We start from the raw sequence: 24,497 nt of genomic DNA on the forward strand, positions 1-24,497 counted from the left end.
TTTTTTTTTTTTTTTTTTTTTTTTTTTTTTTTTTTGGTTTTTCGAGACAGGGTTTCTCTGTGTAGCTTTGCGCCTTTCCTGGAGCTCACTTGGTAGCCCAGGCTGGCCTCGAACTCACAGAGATCCGCCTGCCTCCGCCTCCCGAGTGCTGGGATTAAAGGCGTGCGCCACCAACGCCCGGCTTACTTTTCATTTCTTTATAGTGCAGTTTGAGAAGGGGGCAACTAGCCTGTCTCAGTTCCCTGGTGATGCTAAGTGGGGCCCGGCAGTAGAAAACCTCCAGACCATAGGAGAAAGGAGTGTGAACACAGTGTATCCTTAATTGTCAGTCCAAGAGAGTATGTGGTATAGGGGGAGCCAAGTGGCCCCAAGATGCTGTAGCTGTGCCTTGCTCCTTACCTTTTAGCTCCAGCCTTATGTGGATTGTGTGTGTGGGTGTGCGTGTGCGCATGTGTGTGTGTGTGTCTCGGCAGGCAAAGCTTCTCAAGAAAATTTAAAGCAAAAGAGAGACTGAGGTACCCATGTCCATCAATGTTGCTTAAGTGTGGCTCAGGGACAGCTGTCTATTCATAGGCTTCTGAGCTATAAAACCCAGTAGAGTTAGAGTAAGCGGCAGGGAGGGAGTTCCTGCCGGTCTGGACTGCAACCTTGATGTGGTTTTCGTCCCTCTCAGGTTACAGTTACCTGATCTGCGATCACATGAGGGCTGTCCATCTCTACATCAGCGCTCTGGAGAACACCTGCCCACTGATGGCCTTTCCTGCGCCAGCTACAAGGCCTTCCTGGCTGGAGACTGTCTGGATTGTTTTAACCCATTCCTGCTCTCCTGTCCGAGGATTGGTAAGACCTCATTCCCTTGGGTTCCCTTGGCAATGTAGGGGAGTTCATGGACTAACCATTCGCCATCTCTTTGGGTTTTTAAATAACTTAAAATTTTAGGGGCTGGGGATTTAGCTCACTGGTAGAGCACTTGCCTAGCAAGCACAAGGCCCTGGGTTCAGTCCTCAGCTCTGAAAATAAAAACAGCTTAAAATTTTAAAAACTAATTTTTTTCTTAGCACTTCATATACAAGTGCTGTATTGACATCATTTTCATCCCTTCCTCTCCCCGCTCCAATGCCTCCTGCTCCCTCTCCATCTCAAGGTCAAGAGCTCTTCTTCTATAATTATTATTGTCAAACACACACACACACACACACACACACACACACACACACACACACACCTATCCATCTAGTGCTGTTCTCATGTACACACATTTAGGACTGACCACTCAGGATCAGAAAACCTACCAGGTTCATCCTTGGAGAAGAATGATTCTCTCTTTCTCGGCATTGACTGCCCGTAGTTCTTTATGCAGGGTTGGGGCCTTGGGCGATTTCCCTAGCATGTGGGCATGTTGGCAGGTGCTGTGATGGTGCTCACCCCGTTAAGACAACCACATTGTCAGAGCACCTCTGACCTGCGCAAAGAGTCTGTCCATCTGGGAAAAGAACCAGCCCACCAAGCGCTCAGCCTGCTCTCACCTGGAAGATGACAATTGGTGTTGGTTGTCCCCCATCACCTTTTATGTGCTCTCTGGTGTCATGTTGGCTCTGTGTGTGTTCCTGGTAGGGACTCCCCAGAGCTGCACGCTGGTCATCTTTGGAAGTGGGAGATTGTGGTGGCCACGTGACACCTGGGATAGGGGTGGTGACTCGTTGCTGGGCAACTCAAGGGTGTTTCTGCCTGATCCAGGCTAGTCTGGGGAAAACACCCTAGGGAGACTGAGGGATCAGACCTCTCCTCACCTGTGGAGATGACTGCATCTCATATCCTAGGGGGAAAAACTCTAGGAAAAAAAAATAGCTCTTTCCTGTTTCCACAGTGTTCCATGCCCGACCATCCCTGGCTGCCACTCTGAACACAGCAGCTTGTCGCAGCTCATACGGTGACATGGTACTAGCTTGCAAAATGTGAAAGGCAGAGAGTGTCCCATAACAACCTACACTGGCATTGTTTGCTCCTCCATGGACAAATGTCTGGCCTCCCTTCAGAGGTGATGGACGAAGTGGTTTAAAAGCTGCTTCCCACTGTCTGTCCAGTGTAAAACGAATTGCTAAACGGTCTTATTAATAAAAAAAAAAACAAAAACACCTGGAGCCAGAAATTGGGGTTAAAACTGAGAGATCAGAGGAATAGAACAAGCCACAGCCAACCTCACCTTACCAACCCTCAGCCTCCAGAGAGACCTACTTCCTGTATACCCATGCCTATATATGCCTTCCTGTGCCCTGCCATCTCATTTCCTCTCTCTGCCCAGCTACATCACTTCCTCTTCCTGCCCAGCTCTGTCACTTCCTGTCTGTCTGCACAGACCTCCAGACCTTTATGGTTATGCCTGGCTCTGTTCCCAGTGTGGCCTTGAACTCACAGAGATCAGGATGGATCTTTGCCTCCTGAATGCTAGGATTAAGGGCGTGCGCTACCATTGCCTGACTTCTATGTTTCCTCTAGGGGCTGACTTTTTCCTCTGACCCTCAGATAAGCTTTATTGGGGTACACAGATAAAATATCACCACAACCCAGCTTTTCTCTCTGCTCTCCCTCTCACTGAACCTCAGAGATGCTGGCCACATACCCTTCCAAGCGTGTTATCCGAGGTTCTTCATCCTGCAGGTCCTTGTCCTAACTCTGATCTCATCTCTGAGCACATTGTATGCAACTGTCACCTCCCAGGCTTCAGAGCAACAGGATGCAGGTGCCATGAAAGCAACCACGATGTGAACTGGTTTGCAAGTTAGACACAAAACATTACGTTTCTTACAATGACCTACCAAGAACAGGTCAAACGAGGGCAGTGAGACTGTCCAGCAGCCAGGCTCTCACCATCAAAACCTGAATTCCACCCCCAGGATCCACACGGTGGAATCCAAGAATTGACTCCCTACCCATAAGCTGTTCCCTGACCTCCACATGTGTGTTATAGCACCCAAGTGTTCCCCCAACACCCCTACAAAACAAACAAATACATTTGAAAAGGAAACAAATGAATGTGTGGAATGACCTGAAGAACGCACTTCCTGTCGACTTTCATGTTTACACCCCACTGAACTTCGATTGGCTCTGGGGACTCATCACGTAGCATGAGCCCGAACACACGTGCAGTCAAGTATCTGCGGAACATAGGGTGCCTAAGTGAGTCCCCCTTGACTGGGGACTCTGGGTCCTAGCAATGGCTGTCTCAGAACCGTGCGGTCTTGGCTTCTCTATTTCCAGGGCTGGTGGAACAAGGTGGTGTCAAGATTGAGCCGCTCCCCAAGGAAGTGAGAGTGTATCTCGTGACTACGTCCAGTGCCCCGTACTGTGGTGAGTTGGAAGGAAATAGGTATAGCTGTGCTGGTGGGAGGCCGGGGATGACCAGGCTTACTGATTGAGTTGCATCTAGCTCAGTGTAGGAGTCTAGATGGGAGGTGATGGGTTTGGGCAGAGATATCCTGGGAGGTCATCTCAGGCAGAACCAGAACTGTGAGACTACATCCAAGCGGTCTCATTACAGTGAGGACTCAAGACTCAAGAGCATCTCTCTGATGGCAGAGTCACCCTCCTTCCTCCCCACTTTGGAATTTGTGCCCAGCTCAACGGCTTTGATCCTAGCACTCAGAATGCAAAGGACAGGAGAATCTCTGAGTCTGAAGCCAGGCTGATCTACAGAGTGAGTTCCAGGACAGCCAGGGCTACACAGAGAGAGCCTGTCTTGAAATGAAGGAAAGGAAGAAAGGAAGGAAGGAAGGAGGGGAGGGAAGGAGGGAGGAGAGAGGGAGGGAGGCAGGGAGAAAGGAAGAAAGGAAAGAATGTAGGTGTTTGTGTCTCTCCTAGGGGTATCCCTGACTCCGGGATACCTAACTCAGGCCATCCTTTATACTTCTCTCCCCCTCCTGGTGCCCACACCACATACCTCTCAGTCTAGCAGAGCCTCCTGGGTCAGAACCCAGAGGTTCATGACCTTTGCCACCCTCTCCTCCGTAAACACAATCCAGCTGTTCATAGATACTGCTCCCTGCATTTTTTGAAGCTAAGATGCCAATGATTATAAAGGATGCAACATAAGCCGGGCGGTGGTGGCGCACGCCTTTAATCCCAGCACTCGGAGGCAGAGCCAGGCGGATCTCTGTGAGTTCGAGGCCAGCCTGGGCTACCAAGTGAGTCCCAGGAAAGGCGCAAAGCTACACAGAGAAACCCTGTCTCAAGAAACAAACAAACAAACAAACAAACAAACAAACAAAAAATGCAACATTAAAGTAAAAGTTAGTCTTGTAGTCTTGGAATCCATGAAACCATTAGACACCCAGCCGGCAGCACTCTTCCCATGATTCCTAGCTTCACTGGGGTGACTCTATTTCCTGGCTTGCGTTCATCTTCCTGGGGCCCTCCTGTCTGCTCTACGATGTTGACAGGACCAAAAACATGCCAGCCTGGATGATGAATCATAAAGTCACCTTAATTTGAGCTGATTTTCTCATCAGCTTGTGTTGCATTGTTGGAGAGATCTTTGTGGCCACAGCCTTCCATTTACTGGATGGGCCCAGGGATTTGGAGCGCAGAGCTCAGACTCTGTGGTCGCACAGACCTGGATTTGAATCTCAGCTTCTCTGCTTCCCAGTTGAGTAATTAGGAGCAAGTTACTTCACCTTTCTGAAACCCAATACCCTGCTGTGGGAAATGGGAACAATAATAGTACCCATACGCAAGAATCAACTGTGAGGATAAAGTAGGGGAGAGGAAGTCAGTGGCATGGTGACTCAGAGCCAGGTACCCAATCATTCCCTTCCCTTAGGCAGAGAATTTGAGACCTAGATGGGGATGTTTTGAGTTTCGTGGATGTGGCTATGTCTGAAGAACGAAGTGGTCTCAGCCAGAGGTGGGATTTTCACAAGAGAGGTTCTGAGAGACAGTGCCTGAGGCACACAGCTGGGGGAGGAAATCAGGATCCACATCTGGTCTTCTGACCCTTTCCCATGTCACCTCACGCCACCATACCAGATTCCTGGTTCCTTCTTGTCGCTTTCCTGGCAGTGGTGCCACCAGAGGTCAGCAGGAAGGCAGCGGTGTGGTGGCAGAGAGAGTACTTCTGAGCCCAGATGCCCTGGCTTCTCAGTTCCAGTCAGGGCAAGTTGGCAGCCACCTCAGCAGGCTCCTCTGTGTCTGTGTGGCTAAGAATCCCCTGGGTAGAGAAGCCTGGGGGAGCTCGGAGCTCCTGAGCTTTTGAAAGGTCCCTGCTGAGGCAGGGTCACAGAGCATTTCTGGTTTCATGTTTGGTGCGAACTCTTTCCCATAGACCCGCAGAAACACGTTTCTATCCATTCAAACGCCACAGAGGGACACAGGAAACCAGCCCGTGTGAAAACCCACTTGCTCCCAAACTCTGAGCCTTTCTTTCTAAGGACAGATGCAGGGTACCATACTTTCCCTAGGCGAAGGCTGTTTAACTAGGCTTCGCTGGGGCCAGGGGCCAGCTCCAGATCTCTCGACACTCTCAGGCCATCATGGCGCTGAACGGCCATGCTCGGCACGCTTAGCCTGTTTCCACCTCAGCACTGCTCTTCGGGATGGTCCCCCTCCCTGCACCGCTTCGAGGGCTGATCAGCTACCCAATAATGATTTTAAAAACAATATTAGTTTCCCCCTTGTAGAAGAGCTTTTCACTTCCTCCACTCTTCACCATTATGGTCATGCAAAGGAACTGAGAGACAACGAGGTCCAGTGATTTAGACAAGATGGCGTGGCTTGTCAGCATCGGGGCCTGGCCTTAAGTTTGTGCCTTCTGACTGCCCACCCAGGGCTCAGTGTGCCACCAGCCGAGTCATCTTCCTGTGCCGTTTTCATTTCCCTGGCGGTTCCCATTCACCCAGCAGCAGTCCCGGCTCTCCCTGGGATTCCAGGGCATTGTAGAGAAAAAGAGAAACAACCTTAAGAAACCGTCTCGACAAACACAGAAAGAGACGACATGCACTATATGTTAAACTCAACCCAAGGAATCCCATTCCCGAAGGTCTCAGAGATCATCTAACATTTTCTACTCCTATTCAGAAACCTTACCCATCCCACAGCAATTCACACCCCACAGCGGTCACCTGACAGACAGAAGCCGTGTGACACTGAATGTTTTTCTCTTTGGAGGGGACAGGATGGCAGGTTCCTTTGTCTCGTGAGTTCTTTGCATGTTGGCGCTTGTCAATGAGTCTGTTTCGAAGCCCACGGGACTCAATGGACCACCCGACTTTTCTAAGTTAAGCCTCGGTACCTGCATCCATTGACTGTTTCCCCAACAGTCAGACGGAAAAAGTACACACAGGCGAGGGAAGAGTGAAGGATGATCACACCTCTAACTGTGTTCCCATCATGAAAGGAGCCAGGGCAAAGAGTGGAGACCAAAGTGACCGCAAGATGCTGCCAGGTGCCTCTACCCCTTAATAAAGAGCGAGAATGTGTTAGTGACATTGTAATCCTTCCTTACCCACCCTCCCTTATCAGACAGCCAGCAGCTCCTTATTGCTTCGTGTCGCCACGAGCCAAGATGTTCACCTGGTCTGTGTTGATGACACCCACCTTGAGAGCCTGAGCCTCTGTACTGCTCAAGGGCGGGTCAGGGTAACAGCCGCCGACACTGTATGTGGGAGAAGAAGAGGGACGCTGTTTTACGTTACATGAGTTGTTTATTTGGCATATGCCCCTGTTTGTTTATGCTATTGTAATAAAATATCCGAGACTGGGAAATTTATAGAGAACAGAAGTCTGCTTTCTCAGCCTTTGGAGACTAGGAAGGTCAAGGTCAAGATGTTGGCATTTGGTGTCTGAGGGCTGTTCTCTGCTTCCAGGATGGCATCTTGCTGCTGTCACTGGGTCTTTACATAATAGAGGGTAGAAGAGCCAACGGTCCCTAGTAGGTCCTTCCTCTTCCATCCCTCGTATGAGGTACTGATCTACTCGGGAAGGCTCTGGGGTGCTCACTGAACCTGACTGGCTAACAACACACCAGTGAGATCTGGGGACCTGCCTGTTTCCACACCCACTCCCTCGCAGCAGTGGGGTTTCCAGCCATTGCTGCCACACCCAGCTTTTTGTATAGGTGCCGGGGGTTCCTCACGCTTTCACATCAAGCACTTGGCCATCTCCCCAGGGACGAAGTTTAAGCATGACTTTTCCAGGGGCTACGGACGTTCAAACAATAGCAGCAAAATTCCTCTTTGATAGTCTCAAGATTATATTATTACCGCCATCAAGATGGGTTGGTGGGTAAACTTGATTGCCAAGCCGGATGGCCTAAGTTTGTTCCCTGCAACCCAGATGGAGGAAGGGGAGAACCAGTTACTGCAAACTGTCTTCTGATTTCCACATGCACCACATGGCACGCACGTGTGAATGCACACACACACACACACACACACACACACACACACACACACAGTAAACACAAGTGTAATTTTATAAACATTACGTCACCGCAATAAGGTCACTGAATAGGGAGGCGTGAACTGCTCTTGCATGACAAGCAGAAATAAAAATTAAGGCTTTCTGAATGTCCTCCAGGCGAGGACACCGTCCTCAGGACTTTGTGTACATGATCCACTCAGTCTTCACTCCGGCCTGTGAGATAACTACTTCCACTTTAGGAAGTTTGCACTGGAGAAAGAGGGGTGGGTGGGGTGGGGGTGGGAGGGTGGCGGGGGGGGGGGGGGGGGGAGGGGCGATGGGGAGGGGGGGGAGGGGGGAACGACGGGACCTGCAGCGCCTTGGAGGTAGAGAATCCCAGCCACGCCTCTGCTCTGTGGGACTTTTCCCTCTGGCACCCGTGCCTTCCGCCAAGCCTTTGCTGTTCTTTGGTTTCCTAGTGCACCACAGCCTCGTGGAGTTTAATTTGAAGGAGAAGAGGAAAAAGGATACCATCATTGAGGTCACCTTCCTTAGCAACAATATTACTTCCTCAGTCAAGATCACCATGTACGTAAGTGTCCCAAATGGCTGAGCCCCTCTTTCATGCATATTTACGCCCAGGTCAGGCACAGAGTGAGTGCTAAAGGCTGGGCCTAGACCACCAAGCTGGGGACAGTGCCCACTATATAGATCTCCTCCCGGATACAGGCCGCGCGTTTGAGATCGGTACCACCCTAAGCACAGTGTGTTCAGAGGCGGACAAGCAAGGCTAGTGGGCAGCGCCCAAGGGTGATGAGCCTGTAGTAATCCAGTTCTGAGTCGGAAACGGTGCTCAGGGGTCAGGTAGAATTGTGTTAGGGATATCAACGACGGAGAGGCTCAGCCACGATCTCTGCAGGGATGACCAGAGCCTGAGTGAGGTGCCGCTCCATGTTGGAGGAAAGTGGAACTGGGTCTGTTGCCTGAATGGAACCCAAGGCAGAAGGCCGGTTAAAAGTATGAGATTAGCCGGGCGGTGGTGGCGCACGCCTTTAATCCCAGCAACTCGGGAGGCAGAGCCAGGCGGATCTCTGTGAGTTCGAGGCCAGCCTGGACTACCAAGTGAGTTCCAGGAAAGGCGCAAAGCTACACACAGAAACCCTGTCTCGAAAACCCAAAAAAAAAAAAAAAAAAAAAAGTATGAGATTAGAGCCGGAAGGGGTGGCTCCAGTGAGCGGAACCAGAGCCAATCATTTCCGTTCCTTTTGGGGGGCAGGTTTGGCTACGGGGAGGTGGTGGGACCTGACTTGGATCCAGAGAGCAAAGAACTACAGATTCAGGGGGCTACAAGCCTGGCAGGGGATGGGAAGTCCAGAACAAGGGTCTATGTTTCTCTAAAAAGCAACTGGGTTAAGTTAGTCACAAGCCAGCAGCAAATAGTCTATCATGTATCACTGGTCCTGTTAAGGTCCAGTCAGGAAAACAGAGCTGATGCAGAGGAGACCCTGTAAGGGATGTGACAGTGTAAGCCAATGACAACTGTCCTGGGAAAGCTGAGGGAGATGGGAGACAGGGTGGGTAAACTGGCAAAGCCAGGACTGACTCCCACTGAACCTGGTCACCGCAGAGGCTGCTGGGCAGGAGCTGGAACCACACAGGAAGTATCGCCCCTGCCCAAGCCCTGCCCAAGCCAGAGGCCCTCAGAGGCTTGTGCCCGCTTTCCCGGGTCAGCCTTTGCCAGAATCTGCCGTGGAAGCTGCTGCAGACAGAGGTTTGCAGAGTGAACGGAACGCAAACGAGGAAATGATCAGTGCACGCTCCTTTAAACATTTCCTGGTCCACTGGACAGAAGCTACCAGAGCACACGGTCGACCCCTAAGTGGGTCCGAGGATGTAACAAGAGGAACAGAGGATTTGTAGGAGTGAGCTGGATGGTTACTGAGAAATGGACACATAGTTGTGCCTGGAAGAGAAGCCAAGGTGGGGAATCTGGGACAAGAGAAGGCTGGAGAGACCAATCAGGCTTGGAAGGACAAACTAGAGATGGTTTCTGTTCTGAGAGGAGCTAGGGGAGCCCTTGGGCATTTTAAGCAGAGGAGAGGGACCACTCTGGGCTCTGGGTGAGGAACATTCTCAGGCTGCCCTGCTGAACTGCGCTATGAGAGAAGACAAGTTCCACCAGGAAGAGATCCCTTCTCCTGAGCTCCCAAACATCCTGCCACTGGACAGTGGCCTATCTGCAAATACTGGCCCCTCCGGGTCACACTGCCACATGAATCTGCAGGTACCCACAGCAGCTTGTGGATTTTTTTTTTGGGGGGGGGGATCCAGTGAGCTGAGGGCTTTCCACTGTGTGGGTTCCAAGCTGTGTTGCTTCCATAACGGTTTCCCATTGTCTCTCCAGCCAGTGGGTAGATCAACGGAAACTAGTGGGATCACGACACCGACATGTTGGGTCTTCTAGGGAGACTTAAAAACACTGCCGCTTCCCACCAGTCACTGGGGACGCTCTGGGCACAAGCCACATCTGAGGCTCTCAGCCCTCAGTGGACCTCACAGGCGGTTAGCCTTCACCCCCAAAGGAAGATGCAGGACTCTTGAAGAAAGACACGGAATGCAATTGCTTTAATCTTCATTTATTATTTTTTAATTAAAATATCAGAAATCAAAAGGATGAATGCCGGGAAGAAGTGTGTTCTTTCCCAACTTTCATTTGTTTTTGTAAAACCCCAAGATTTCCTTTTATTTGGAGAATTTACCTAGGCCCAGCCACCACACAAAGCATCTTTCATATTCCTTTTAATTTACAAGGCCTTTGAAATAAGCAGTTTCTTTCTTTCTTATTTATTTATTTATTTATTTATTTATTTTTATTTTTTTTTTTTTTTTTTTTTTTTTTGTTTTGTTTTGTTTTTTTCCAGACATGGTTTCTCTGTGTAGTTTTGTTGCCTGTCCTGGATCTCTCTCTGTAGACCAGGCTGGCCTCAAACTTGTAGAGATCTGCCTGGCTCTGCCTCCCGAGTGCTGGGATGCAAGGCGTGTGCCACCACCGCCTGGCTAAGCAGTTTCTAAAAGGGAAAAAAAATCTAGTTTTTCTCTGACATATTATAAAACACTCTGATCAGGGGCAGCTTATATATACTTAAACAGACTCTTCCTGCAAAACGTGGAAACAAATTGTATGCCTAGTTCTGGATGATAAAGATACATCCTCACTCTGTGAACAGGAAAGAAGCAGGAACCGGCTGGCCGAGCAGGACCCAACCTACTATGAAATGGAAAAGTAGCTGTACCCCGTTCCATTCCCTCTTTCTCAGAGTCCCCCACTGCCTCTGAGGCCAGGAGCGAAGGACACACCCACTGTCCACTGCCCAGCTCCCAGACAACCAGTTCTTACCAGAGCACAACTGAATTAAGCATCTTTCTTTGAGAAAGAGCTGTTTCAGAAGTCTTGAACTTGAGTGACCTTGATAGACAGCAAAGGAATCACACGTGAAGTCCCTTAAATAGACATTTATTGACTTTCCAATCATTAAAAAAAAAGAAGTATTTCCTGGGTCATGTTCAAAACTGTTCACCTATGGGCAGAGGGGCCAGTGAGGGTTACATAAAATGCTGTGTCTCCATCTTCAAGGAGCTAGTGCCTCTGTGCATGAGTCAACCAGGTTCGCCAGCAGAGCCCCTTGGAACAAAGAGGAAGTGAAATGCAGAGCCACGGTGACTCATCCTCTTCTCCCCTTTCCTTTCAGACCTAGACAGCAACTTGAAGGGAGAGGAGTCATTGCCCACCCCACCCCCCAGTGCCAGCTAAACCAAGTGAAGCTCAAATTCCAAGTTCCTAGCAGGGTTTGGAAAAAAGACAGGACTACCATTGCTGGGACTTTCTGTACCGCCCCTCTGCCGGTCAATGACAGGTGAGTCATAGAACCCATCCCGGGGCAGGCATCCCCACACCACCACCAAGTCCAGTTCTGGACCTGAGGGATGTTGTTGGATGAAGCTCACCCTCACTACAGTGATAGCCATCTTCGAAGAGGAGTTGACTGAGCCCCTGGGTTTTCCTGGATCTTCTGTAGGGTCATATTGAGTTGAGAGTTTTAGGAAGGAAGCTAGAGAAGCTGGTCTTAATCCTCCTCCCTACTTTAGTACATGAAACTTTTACATCTGCTTTATGCATTTGGTGTGAGTTAAGATTTTATCAGAACATTTATCATGGTGTATTTCTCCTGCCTCAGCCTCTACTTCAAATGTGCCATTGGCAACACTCTTGGGTGTGGGGTGTCGACTCTTCCCTCTGCCTTGAGTAGGCACTTCAATGGTTAGCCTTACCACCTTATGATTAGCACACTGAAGACAGGAACAGTCTTTATTGTAGGAAAGCACAGGCCTCTTTCACTAGACATGAGGGGACAGGTAAAGCCATACAACTTCGAGCTCTTTCTTCTGGTAACCAAGAAGCTGCCTGCTGTTGCTCTTCACACACAGTAAGAAGACAGTCTGCATACCTGAGCCAGTGAGTCTGCAAGCAAGCATGCCTGTTTTTCAGGACCTAAAAATAGCCTGTGCGTAGACCAAGCCCACATAGGAGGCAGTGGCCTGGTTGTTTTTTTTTTTTTTTTTTTTTTAGGGCGGTGTGGGAAGAGATTTGTTTGTGGGCACCTTATTCCACTCCATTCCTACTAAGGGGGAGGGTCAAATTCTTGGTGGTTTCCCCTGTAAGTAGTTAATATGGAGGGTACAGATGACTCATCTTGCAGAACTTGATCTCCACCACCAACTTCCAAAGCTTTGCATAGATACCATTTCAGCTTCCCTGTTTCTACACAATTGCAGTTGTCTCACATCCTTATACATATACTTAGGATTCAACGGAAAACATATGCAGAGAAATGTTTTAAATAAACTATCATGGAATATCTGAATCATTTTGGTTGTTTTGTTGAAATGTCATTTTACTACACACACCACACACACACACACACACACACACACACATGCACGCACAAAATTATTTACAGGGCCACTGAGATCACACACTGGTGTGCATGCATACACACATATACATAGAAATAGAGAGAGTAGTTAAGGAAATAAATGTTTTTAAAGTTTAAAAAGTGATTTACAGAGGATCTGCAGTTCATCTAAGGAGAACATGTCCATTTTGTAATGGACATCGTATCACAGGGACATATAATCTGCCTTATTCACTGTAATTCTCTTGACGAGGCAATCTTTAGCAGTCTTGGGCAGAGTAGAAATTTAATTCTGGCAATAACCAGACTGAACTTAGAAGTGGAAACATTCTAGGTGGAGCAAGCAATTAAAAAAAAAAAAATCATGGACCAGGCATGGTGGCCCTCACCTTTTATCCCAATACTTAGGAGGCTGAGGTGGAGAGTTCCAGGCCATCCAGGGACACACAATAAGACCCTGTCTAAAAAACAAAACAAAACAACATTCAACAGTTGCTAGAGTAGATGAAACCTTCTAGAAAATTCTGTCTGTTTTGGATCCTTTACCCATAAAAACTGAAAGACACAGATTTATTGTTTAAGCTTTTATTCTTGGATATCTGTTATATAACATAAAAGGAAATACAGATTTGATACCTGAGAGTGTTTTTCTTTTAAAATGGAAATCTATCATCCATGGGGTAGGAGGTAACAACAGATGTCGACTTCTCAGGTCTGCACTGGCTTCTTCCAGGTGACTGAGGTTTGGAGGATGAGATCGCTTTGGGGGAAGAAAGTGGTTTTTTCACTGGGTCATTACTTCCCAAATTTTGACTTTAAAGTAACTTATATGAGCCACAGCTCAGCGAAACTCCGATGGTAATCTCACACTGGGTAAGTTGAAGAGAATTTAAGAATATTTTAACTAGGCTGGTGGTTCGCACCTCTGAAACCTAAGAACTTGGGAGGTAAATCCAAGAGGAACGAGAACCCAGGGTTGTAGCTTGTTTTTTCTGCTTGCCACAGTCAGGACAAATCTCTGTCACCGCAGTCCACAGCCGTCAGACCCAACCAAGTAAACACAGAGACTTATATTGCTTACAAACTGTATGGCCGTGGCAGGCTTCTTGTTAACTATTCTTATATCTTAAAGTATCGCATTTCTACAAATCTATACTCGCACGTGCTGGTGGCTTATCGCGTCTTCACATGCTGCTGGTCATGGCGGCGGCTACAGCAGTCCTTCTGCCTTCCTGTCTTTTATTTCTCCTCTCTGTTAGTCCGCTATCCTTCCTGCCTACCACAGCGATCAGTTTTATTATTGATCAATCAGAACAACTTGACATACAGACCATCCCGCACAGCCAAGTGCAGACCATCTCAACACTGCATCAGCCCATGGTCTAATCTCTATACGGACCTGCTGGTAACGCCACAAGGAACCCAAGAAGGGCTCCCACAGGACATACATTAACATCCCACAGCACAGGGTCATCCTCAGCTACCTAGCAAGTGAGAGGCCAACCTGGGCTACTTGTGTAGTGGGTAGCCATTCCAGCTTTGATCTGGAAGTTCCAACCCCCATTGAGGCTTTGGTAACTGTCACACCTACAAGGCGGGCTGAGAGAGGACCCTGAAGACCCAAGATCCGGATGTGCTGGCTCTCTTGGTTCCTGGACCCTGGACACCGGAGGTAGACCGAGCGGAGTTCTCCAGAGAACACCGCTGGACGGCACTACACCTTTCCCAGACCCTGAAACCTATCCCTTCACTTGTAAGTTACCCCACAAAATAAACCCCCCTTTTTAACTACATGGAGTGGCCTTAATAACTTCACCAAGATACTTGGGACACTCTCAAACAAATGAGAAAGAAGACTGTTTACAATAATCCTGTGGGTGAAATTCTAAGGAACTGTACAGTTTTCTGTGGCTGGTGGAGTGAGAGCTGCCACGACCCTGATGATTCAGAGAGAGGCTGGGGGTGCAGAGTCACAGATGAAGGGAAGAAGGCAGCCAGCATGACTCTTCCACCTCACTCTTCTTCCCTCTTCCTGCTCATGACCCCCGCAGAAGCAAGAGAAGAAGAAACTCAGCAACTTAGTCCATAGAGGTGCAGGGCATCCAGCAGGGCACAGAAGGACAGACGTAGGAACGAAAGAGATTGCATTCAACCTCATTACTTTCTTCCTAGATACTCCTTTCTCTCTCTCTCTCTCTCTCTCTCTCTCTCTCTCTCTCTCTCTCTCTCTCTCTCTCTCTGTCTCTCTCCCGAGACAGGGTTTCTCTGTGTAGTTTTGGTGCCTGTCCTGGAATTCACTCTGTAGCCCAGGCTAGCCTTCAGCTCACAGAGATCGGCCTGGCTCTGCCTCCCGAGGCTGGGATTAAAGGCATGAGCCGCCACCTCCCGGTGATACTTCTCTTTTTAAACACAACTCAAATACACGTGCTTTGGAGAAACTGCTGACTTTCGGTTCAGTCTGTCCCAAAGGCAGGAAGAATGATGACCAGAGGTGTGCTTACATCATCTGGGCAGATCATGCAGGGTGCAGAAGCCACAGCTGCAGCCTTTCTGAGCTATGGCAGTGCAAGCCACAGACAAGTGATGCAACATTTACCCATGAGCTTCCTTCTCCACCGGCCACAGCCCGTAGGAAAACGTCACATGGGAAGGAGACTCCACGTATTCTCCAGTAAGCGGCCATGTGATTTCCTTCCTTTTTAACGCCTCCAAACCGCTCTTTTACACCCTCTTCTAATACCCAACACCTCGTGGATTTCCCTGGAGGTGACCTCAGCTGGCTTGGACTTCATCAAGCTGAGGTTCCTATGGTTATAACTCGGAATGGTTGGCCATCCTGGGAGACACTACTTAGCCATACTTCTTCCTCAGTTTTCCCTTATGCTTGTTACTTTCTTCCAAGTATGGATGAATCATATTACACTTCTGTGATTAAAAAAAATTATATCATATGCTGCTGCTTCTGCTACTCTGGTTGAGCTTTGCCCTGTCTTTGGGGAACAGCCTGTGATTCTTCACTAATGTCATCTTGTTTTAAAGCATTCGTTAAATGTACCCACGAGTTACTGTGTGTCCCATCAGAAGCATTAGTTCATTACCTTTAATAGGAAACTAGTTTCCCTTATCATAGACTAATCCTAGAAATAAATACAGTGCGAACATAGCAATGTTTGAAATTCCAAGTAGATGTTGTGGCCTGCTGGCCCCTGAGATGCAGACCCTCTTTTTCCCTAACCAAAAACAAACGTTAGCAACTTATGAGAGTAGTTTTCAAAACTCATCCCCAGGGCTAGCAAAACGTCTTGGTGGGTAAAGGCACTTGATTCCAAGCCTAATGCCCTGAGTTCAATCCCTAGTCCCCACGCTGTGAAAGGAAAGAGCCAACTCCTCCAAGTTTTCCTCCACACATGCCCTGTGATGAACACACACACACACACACACACACACACAGGGGTGTGTGTATAAAAAAAACTACACCTCCTATTAACAACACATGTAATCAGTAAAGCTTCCTTACTATGAGTTTTTGTACCACACAGCAGTAGATCTGGGCACTTCCTAAGAGCATCCTGTCTAAGCACATAGCCTTCTCTCTGGGAAACCTGGCTTTAAGGAGCTGGGATGTCTGGGGAGGTAGTGGGTGGTGAGGTAGTCGGTGGCAGGGAGGGTTGCTACAAGGATGCAATGCTTGATGCATTCCTCACAGAACCCTGCTGAGATCTTCATGATTGTGGCTTAATTCAACTCAGAAGTCAGATTCACTCTTGTATAATATTAGAGGGACCAGCCTTAATATTATACATCCCAGGGCTCAGGAGAGAGAACTACTAATGGCGAGGACTATTTTCAGGAGATAGAATCTCAGCACACCAAGCTCTATAGTCTACTTGCTTTAATTCCTATGGCATAACATCCTTGATACACAGCTTCAGTTCTGTTCTCATGTCTAGCTCCTTTCTTGCCTGATTTCTCTTTATATTTATCTACTGTTCCCTCTAAAGTTCTATCTTAATTCTCTCGTCTTAACTCTGCCTCATCTAGGTCCTTCTCATCTTGTTCTTATCCAGCTAGTACTTCCCCATCTGGCTCTTCCTCATCTTCCATCTCGTTCCTCTAGTACTCTCTTCTAGCCCTTCAATCTAGTTCTTCCTCATCTCAGTTTGTTCCTCTCAAGTTCTTACCCGTCTAGTTCTCCCATACTCTTTTCTCTTCTCTGACTCTCCGTGCCCTGGAAGTCCTGGTATATAAAGCCAGGCTTCCAGGGTCAAACGGAGGGGGTGATAAGAATCACAGAGAGGCAATAACCGTTAATTATCATTTGCAACCCCAAAGCGAAGTAACCAATGGGGAAATGAATTAACTAAGGGCTAAATTCGGGTAATATCTAAGAAGAGGGAATCTTATGTGCTCAACTATAGTCTTAAATGTGATTGGTAGAAAATATTAAGAATCTATAAGTTGCTAGGTCAATGGGAGAAAATAAAACTGCCTTCTTTTTCCTGTGGCTCCTATCTGTCCAAGCTATCTGCCGTTTTTCTGCAGGGTGGGGGAAAAGTGTGCTCGGTCGCTAGGCAACCTGTGTACAGCTAGATGCCTCTGGTGATAGTTAAAGGGAGATCTGGAACTAGAGGTAAGATTTGGGAAAGGAGGAAGTTAAGCTTAATTGTCACATCTGCCAGGCTTTCTCAAACAGGTAGCCTGGATGCTTAAGTCTGTTCTTAGAGAGTACAGAGGTATCTCTGATAAGGTACTTTCCTCCATCCGGTGATGGACCTGGCCGGATGCTGCCAATGATGATAATTACAGGGAGGCTTGAACTGGGGTTCTGGCTGAGCATAGCTGTCAGCGCAGAAGGTTATCTAAATATTCCTAGAAGTGGTTAGGTAAGGAGTTAGCAGTCTATAAAGTTAGTAAGGCTGTAAGAAAGGAGGGTCTGAGCTAAATTGTGTAAAGCTATTACTTAACATCCACCTGACCTAGGTGGTGTCTCCTTGTGGAATTTATCTTAAATCAGGAGACTTACATGTGGACTGTTATTACTGCTAGTCCTTGAAAGTGGCTAAGGGAGATATCTGATTCCAGAGAAAGCCTTTCCTGAGGCTGTTCTCCAAATACCTGGAATGTGTATGTCCAGAGAGTGATCAGTCCACACTGTTAGCCCTTCTTAGGGAAAAGTCAATTGGGAAAACTATGAAGGCACACATGATTTTCATAACAGAAGACAGCTGATATATAACAAGCCAAATAACACCAAAAACTCCTTGAGATTTGGCTTCCTCTGGAGGAATTCCCTGATCCCTCCAGGTAGTGACTTTGCCATAACCAGTGGAGTTCTTATGATATATTCCTGTGGCCCTCAGCAATTCACCACCAAGTCTACACAGCTGGCGGAAGATTGAAGCAACTTGATCCTGGAACAGGGACACAAGAGAATCAGCTAAGGCTGCACAGCGCTTTACTGTGGTCCAGACGTCATCTGAGTGGGTCTTACCATGTTCTCCCTCTCATCACACCTGTGACACACGTGCAGTGATCACCCCAGTTCACACAATGAAGGACTTTCAAGGTCACAAGTATGAAAAGGAACCAGAACTCAAACACCAACAGTCTGGTCCCAACACAGGGCATTAACAGAACTGTGATTAGTTTCTATATATAAAGTGCTCTAAAATCATGGCCGAGTAAATTAGCCTCAAAGGCCCACAGTGGAACCCCCAAGACTGGCTACTGTGGTGATATTGTGTTCCCCAAAATATTGTGCACCCTAATAAACTTATCTAGGGTCAGAGAACAGAACAGCCACTAGATATAGAGGCCAGAAAATGGTGATACACACTCCTTTAATCCTAGCATTCCAGAGGCAGAGATCCACCTAGATCTCTGTGAGTTCAAGGCCACACTGGAAACAGCCAAGCATGGTAACAAGAGCCTTTAATCCCAGGAAGTGATGGCAGAAAGCTGAAAGGTATATAAGACGTGAGGACCAGGAACTAGAGCTGGTTAAGCTTTCAGGCTTTTGAGCATCGGTTCAGCTGAGATCCATTCAAATGAGGACACAGAGGCTTCCAGTCTGAGGAAAAAGGATCAGTTGAGGAATTGGCGAGGTGAGGAAGCTGTGGCTTGTTCTGTTTCTCTGATCTTCCAGCATTCACCCCAATTCCTGGCTTCAGGTTTGATTTTATTAATAAGAACTTTTAAGATTTGTGCAACAGGCTACAGAACTTTTGAAGTCCGGATGAAATTAACATACGGACTCGTTGTTAAAAAAAAGAAAAGTTATTAAAAATTTCAAACAGTAACAGCTGAGCAGGAGACAGAACTGCAGGTCATGTGACCAGGCAGCCAGCCCTGCAGCCAAGTGAGCTACCCTCACATGGGAATCCCAGCCAGGCTGGTGTAGACAGCTGACTGAGAATGCAGACCTTCAGCTCGTGAGTTCTTTTTGGAGAACGGGGCTGGTCCATCAACACAGAGAGAACAGAGATGGGAACAGGAAGACAGAGGACCGAGGAGACATGAGCATGGCTGGAGATCACTGCAATCGGAGAGACCGCTGGGCACCCAACCCTCTCTGGAGCCCTTCTATAAACTCCGGTAGCTTCCGGGGGTTCACAGATCGTGCCTTGGCTATAAACCCCTCCTTGAAAAAAAGAAATGCTTTTTTCACCAGCAACTGTCACGCTAGGATCGTATAGTGCCTCTACTTATTAGAAGACAAATAAATGGTCGCATGGAGTATTTTCTCTTCTATGACTTAATTTAATGTTAGCATTGGCTTTTCTTTGTAGTTTTCTTTTTCTTGCTCACTAATTCAATCTCTTTGCTTGTTAGACATCTGATTTTCTTTTTCTCTTGAGTCGGTTTCTGCAGTTTAGACATTTCTAGGAACCTGTGTATTTTACCTGTTATCTAACTTGTTGATGTACAATTGTTGATAGTATTCTCTAATACATTTTTATTTCTATGAGGTCAGTATGATGTCTCTTATTCTTGATTGTAGAAACTAAATCTTTTCACATGTTTGTTGGTAAGTCCTGCTAAAGATGTATCAGCTTTACTGATACTTAAAAAAAAAAAAAATTCATTTTCCATTCTCCGTTTTGTTAACTGTCACTAATTGTTATTTTCTCCCTTGACTGGGCGTTTTTCAATATTATTTGGGTTTTGTTTTTTTCCGTAGAAAAAGCCAAGCATATGACTTTGCTTTTGTGTTTTTGCTTCTGCATTGCCAATCTTTCTGAGATCTCAGACTTTTTGTTGACTACCTCCCTCCAAAGAGACAGGGTCATGGGGTTTCAGCTCCTGAAGAAACCTAGGGTATTCTAGCAAGACATTATTCTGCTGCATGTGCTTTAGTTATTTCATGCCTGGCTACAAAGTTCAGAAGATTAATATACTTCCCTAGCATTAAGTCTCCATAAAACTTGAAGTAGAGAATACACTCACTCTCTCATTCAAGTCAAAGACCTCTGAGGTTGTTTTCTGGATACCCTGAGCTTGGATTCCTAGGGGGACCATTGCCTAAAAATCATATTGCTCAGATTGGAAGGCATTTTCATGGGTCCTTTCTCTGAGAACTGAAAGGAAAGACCCCATCCTTAGCCTCAATTGAACGGACCAGCAGTGGACACCTGACTTAAGCTGGACCAGATAGACTTTATTCTTCAACATTTGAAACTACAACTAAGAGATAGCCAATTCCTCTCTTCTGGTGGATGGAATTGTTATGTACAAGCTTGAGCAATGAAAGCAGCCCATTTCTCCCACGAGAATGGAGAAACAGGGAAGGGTAGTCTGTAAGGAAAGAGAAACACAAGTCCTATCTCCCGAGAGAAACAGAAAAGGGAGAGAGTGTCTGGGTTCCTTATGACTTTCTGTTTCTCTGATCGGTCCAGTTTTGAAACCTAGCAGTAGTCTTGACATTAATTCCATAAGGTCACCCTGTACTCTTACAATAAATTTCCCTTTGCCCCATCAATACCACTGTCAATGAAAATAAAACTCCCAGAACACGTTTTATGATGGGTAGGGCTCTAATCACACATCATAGATTATCTTCCATAAACTTCCCAATAATCCCATTTGTTACCTTATTTTACATGTGAAAACACTAAGGGACAAAAACTAATCTTAAACATTATTTTAAGATGTGTTACATTTGTTTATGCTGTGGAGCATTTGTTTAATGATGCAAAGAAGTGTTGCATTCTTTTATGTTTTATTTGTTTAACTCTGTGAAGCTGTGTTACTTTGCCTGTCTAAAACACCTGATGGTCTAATAAAGGGCTGAATAGCCAATAGCTAGGCAGGAGAGAGAAACAGGTGGGGCTGTTTGGCAGAGAATAAATAAGAGGAAAAGTCTGGGAAGTGAGAGTGAGGAGCAAGAAAAGAAGGAAAGGAGGATTCCAGGAGCCAACCACCCAGCCACATAGCCACACAGCCACACAGCCACACAGCCACACAGCCACACAGCCACACAGCCACACAGCCAGCATTGGAGTAAGAAGGAAAGAAGGGTATATAGAATAAAGAAAGGTAAAAAGCCCAGAGGCAAACCATAGTTAAAGAGAAATGGGATAATTTAAGTTAGAAAAGCTAACTAGAAACAAGCCAAGCTAAGGCCAGGCATTCATAAGTAAGAATAAGTCTCCATGTGCTTATTTGGGAGCTGGGTGGCATGTCCCCAAAGAGAAAAAAAAAAAAACCCAACTACATCTATTGGTGGGTGAACTCATGATTCATACAATGCCAGTTGACCTCAGAATCTGGGCTCTATCCACCATGTTACATGGCTCCTGCTTAATTGGCTTCTAGTATTTAAGACCAGAATGACTATGTACATAGAACTCTACTCAATTGAGTGTGACTCTGCCTGATCAAAACGATCTGCTATATTCCCCAGTGTGCCAAAACTGATAGTCCCCTAAAATGCCCTGCGGCCAGTTTCAGCTCCGTGCCTCTGCTCCTGAGCTTTCAGTCCTTCTTTGGGGTCCACCCGTCATTTGGAGTCCACCTCTAGTTCTGTGTCCTCCAGTCATTTGAGTCGGTGTCTACAGTGCCTTACAATGGTCCTCAGTGGCTGATTGCATGTATGTCAGGCTTCTGTGATAGCTAAGACTTAGCTTCTTAAAAACAGAGGTTCTGCTTTCTCTTTCTTTGTGTCTCCCACCCACAGTATAATTTGTTGGAAATACAAGGAAAGCTCAAATCGAATTGAAGAGAGCAAAGTTAAAGGTTCAGAGAAGATGAGAGGAGTGGTTGCTGTCTTTTCATAGGTGTCTTTCCAGAACGGTTTTCATTTATGGATCTTGCTTGAGACTTTGCCAGTGTTACAGTCTAACATTTCAGATCCCCAGATGATATGACACACAGGCGATATGACACTGGAATATAAATCTTCCCTACCTACTGAATCTTCACCTAGCCCTAGATCACCTTATCCTGGCATTCTGAAAGCGATATACTGCTTACCCGGCCTCATCCATACTCCTGATCTCACCCTTGGGCATACGTCTGACCATGGGATGACCATCGCAGTCCGCTACCTCCACCTCGAGAGGCAGGCTTCTTTTGCTTTGTGAAGAGTTTAGGGGTGATAAGAAAACCCAGTCCTTGATGTCTCCTCTGATTCTCAGCACACACACACACACACACACACACACACACACACACACACACACACACACTGTTTATGAACCATAGATGTAGCCAGAAATTTCTCCAATCCTGCCTTATCCCATGGTCTGGACGAATCTCTCCCACTGGTGGTCCCACAGCCACTTATAGAATAATTACTCAGAGGCTTATACAAATTACAAACTATATATATGGCCTATGGCTCGGGTTCATTATTAACTAGCTCTTACAACTTAATCCAACCCATTTCTATTAATCTACGTTTTGCTACGTGGCTTCATGGTGTTACCTGTTCTCTCACATCTTGCTTCTCCTGGTGGTGGCTCTCAGCTTCTCCCTGACCCCGCCTTTCTTCTTTCTCTGTCCCTCTTGGATTTCCCGTCTGGCTCCGTTCTGCCCTGCCATAGGCCAATGCAGCTTTATTTGTTAACCAATGGGAACAACATATATTCACAGCAGACAGAAAGACATCCGACAGCACATAGCAGCTTGCTTCATGTGTCCAGTTGGTACCCTGACAACAGCACACTCATTCTAGCCAAAGCTAAATCAGCGTCTTGGCCCAGCTGTCTGTCCTGCCCTATGATAACAGCCGGCATGATAATTCAGCTGTCCAGTCTTGAAGCCTGAGTCATCTTTGACTCAGAACATAATAGCACTAAAAATAAAAGTCATTTCTCTCCCCCAGCCCCGCCCTGATTCACACTCACACAATGGTTCTTGATTTCTTCAAGTCTGGGATCTGTTCCTTTCCTCTCGGCTATCTGAGAGCCCTGAATTTGGGCACCAACCTCTGTACTGGACTCTTCTCTCCCAGCCCTTCCACCATGGGTCCATTCTGTTCAACTCTGCCAGAACGCTCTGCCCAAAACCACTGGAAACCCTTTCTCCTGCTCCAGAACTGTCATGGAATTCTCCTGGTGTCTTTAGAAAATCTTGGATTTCAGGACCTTCCCAGCTAAATCGTTATATCTTTTCTCTCGATTCTCATTTACCTTTTCCTGAAAGCAATTCTTAACCCCTGTTGCATTGAGAGGTAGAAGGAAAATTAGGTAAAATCTCCTGGAAAGGGCAACCCAATCGGTGAATTCCCTCACTTGGCGGCATTGGGGTCAAGAAGGCTCAACTATGAATATCCCCTCTTTCTTGTGACTCCAACTTGAAAACTCCCACAGTGTTCACTTCAGGCTCCTGGCTGAGCTTCAGAAGTCAAGCCAGCCTGAGAATGAGTTTGCTCCCTTTTTTTTGTTTGTTTGCTGGTCTGTTTTTTGAGACAGAGACTCGTGTAGCTCCTGAACTCACTGCCTCCACTCCTGATTATTTTCTGTGACACTCACCCAAAGTTCAACCCAGAACCTGCCGGCCACCATGTTTCTTATCTGGAAAGCACAGGGAAATGGACACAAGCAGAGATGAGCAATCACAAAACCAGAAGGCGTATTCACTCATTCAGCAAGTCCTTACAGTGTCTCTACTGTGTCTTTGTTAATATTCTTGATAGAAACTGTAATGTATTGAGTTTGAATGCTCACTATGTGTCAGATACAGTTTTAAAGGCTTTTCTAGTTCTAGACATAGATTTATTAAATTCTCACAATTATTTGGTGCAAAATGTTTGTTTTGTTTTGTCTTTTATGGTTGTAGCCATTTTGCTTGTTCTGCAATTTTACATTGGAGCAAGCTGAGATGCCCCACAATAAAGTAACTAGATAATAATATAAAGCCGGGTGAGTGAGAGCTAAAATCTGGGTCTATGTTCTTAACCTTGCTTTCCTGTTGACAGAACATCCTAACTCAATGTCCACTCATATTACCCCATATTTATTTTGGGGGAAGCATGCCATGGCATATACGCGGAAGCCAAAGGACAGCTTCTGAGAGTTGGTCTCTCCTACCACGTGAGTTCCAGGAGTTGAACTCAGGTCCATCGGGCTTGGCAGCAAGTGTAATAATACTGAGCCGTATCATAGGCCCTTCTTATTTTTAACAAACTTGATTTAATAGACATTTTCCTGGTAATGTCAAGTGTTTAGTCGTATCTCATATGGTAAGAACGTAAGTATGAGTAACACAGGAAGACCTTTTCCTTCTGGAACAGTGCTTCTCATTTAATACAGTTCCTCGTGTTGTGCTGACCCCCAACCATAAAATGATTGTGTTGCTACTTCATAACTGTAATTTTGCTACTGTTATGAATCATAATGTAAACATCTGACATGCAGGGTACTGATATTCAACCACTGTGGGAGAGGTCACAACCCACTTGGTGAGAAGCGCTCGCTCCCGAAGCTCACCCTGGTAGGAGAGCCCTAGCCAGAGCTCTCCAGGCCAGCACTGCTGGTTCACAGTTCACTTCAGTTGGGGTGGCTCAGATCATTTGAGAGGTGTGTAGATGGTTATGGTGGTGCTGCTTGACCAGGAGCATCCATCTGGCACTTCATCAGAAGTCTAGAGTCCCAGGTCCGGTGCAGCGAGCGGCTCCTGTCCGTAGTCCCA

At 46.8% G+C, this 24,497-nt stretch overlaps 1 protein-coding gene across 1 annotated transcript in view; it reads left to right on the top strand.

Moving 5' to 3' along the window:
- Window positions 1–12,314, top strand: part of Pla1a (phospholipase A1 member A) — a 33,416-nt gene extending 21,102 nt beyond the window's left edge. The window contains 6 exon segments of the mRNA XM_028881591.2: window positions 674–757; window positions 760–840; window positions 3,259–3,348; window positions 7,872–7,980; window positions 11,142–11,306; window positions 11,878–12,314. Of these exon segments, the coding sequence (XP_028737424.1) occupies window positions 674–757; window positions 760–840; window positions 3,259–3,348; window positions 7,872–7,980; window positions 11,142–11,306; window positions 11,878–11,962 (614 nt within the window). The 3' untranslated portion in view covers window positions 11,963–12,314.
- The last annotated feature ends 12,183 nt before the right edge of the window (window positions 12,315–24,497 follow it).

Source organism: Peromyscus leucopus, chromosome 12 (assembly GCF_004664715.2).
Source record: "Peromyscus leucopus breed LL Stock chromosome 12, UCI_PerLeu_2.1, whole genome shotgun sequence".
Lineage (NCBI taxonomy): Eukaryota > Metazoa > Chordata > Mammalia > Rodentia > Cricetidae > Peromyscus > Peromyscus leucopus.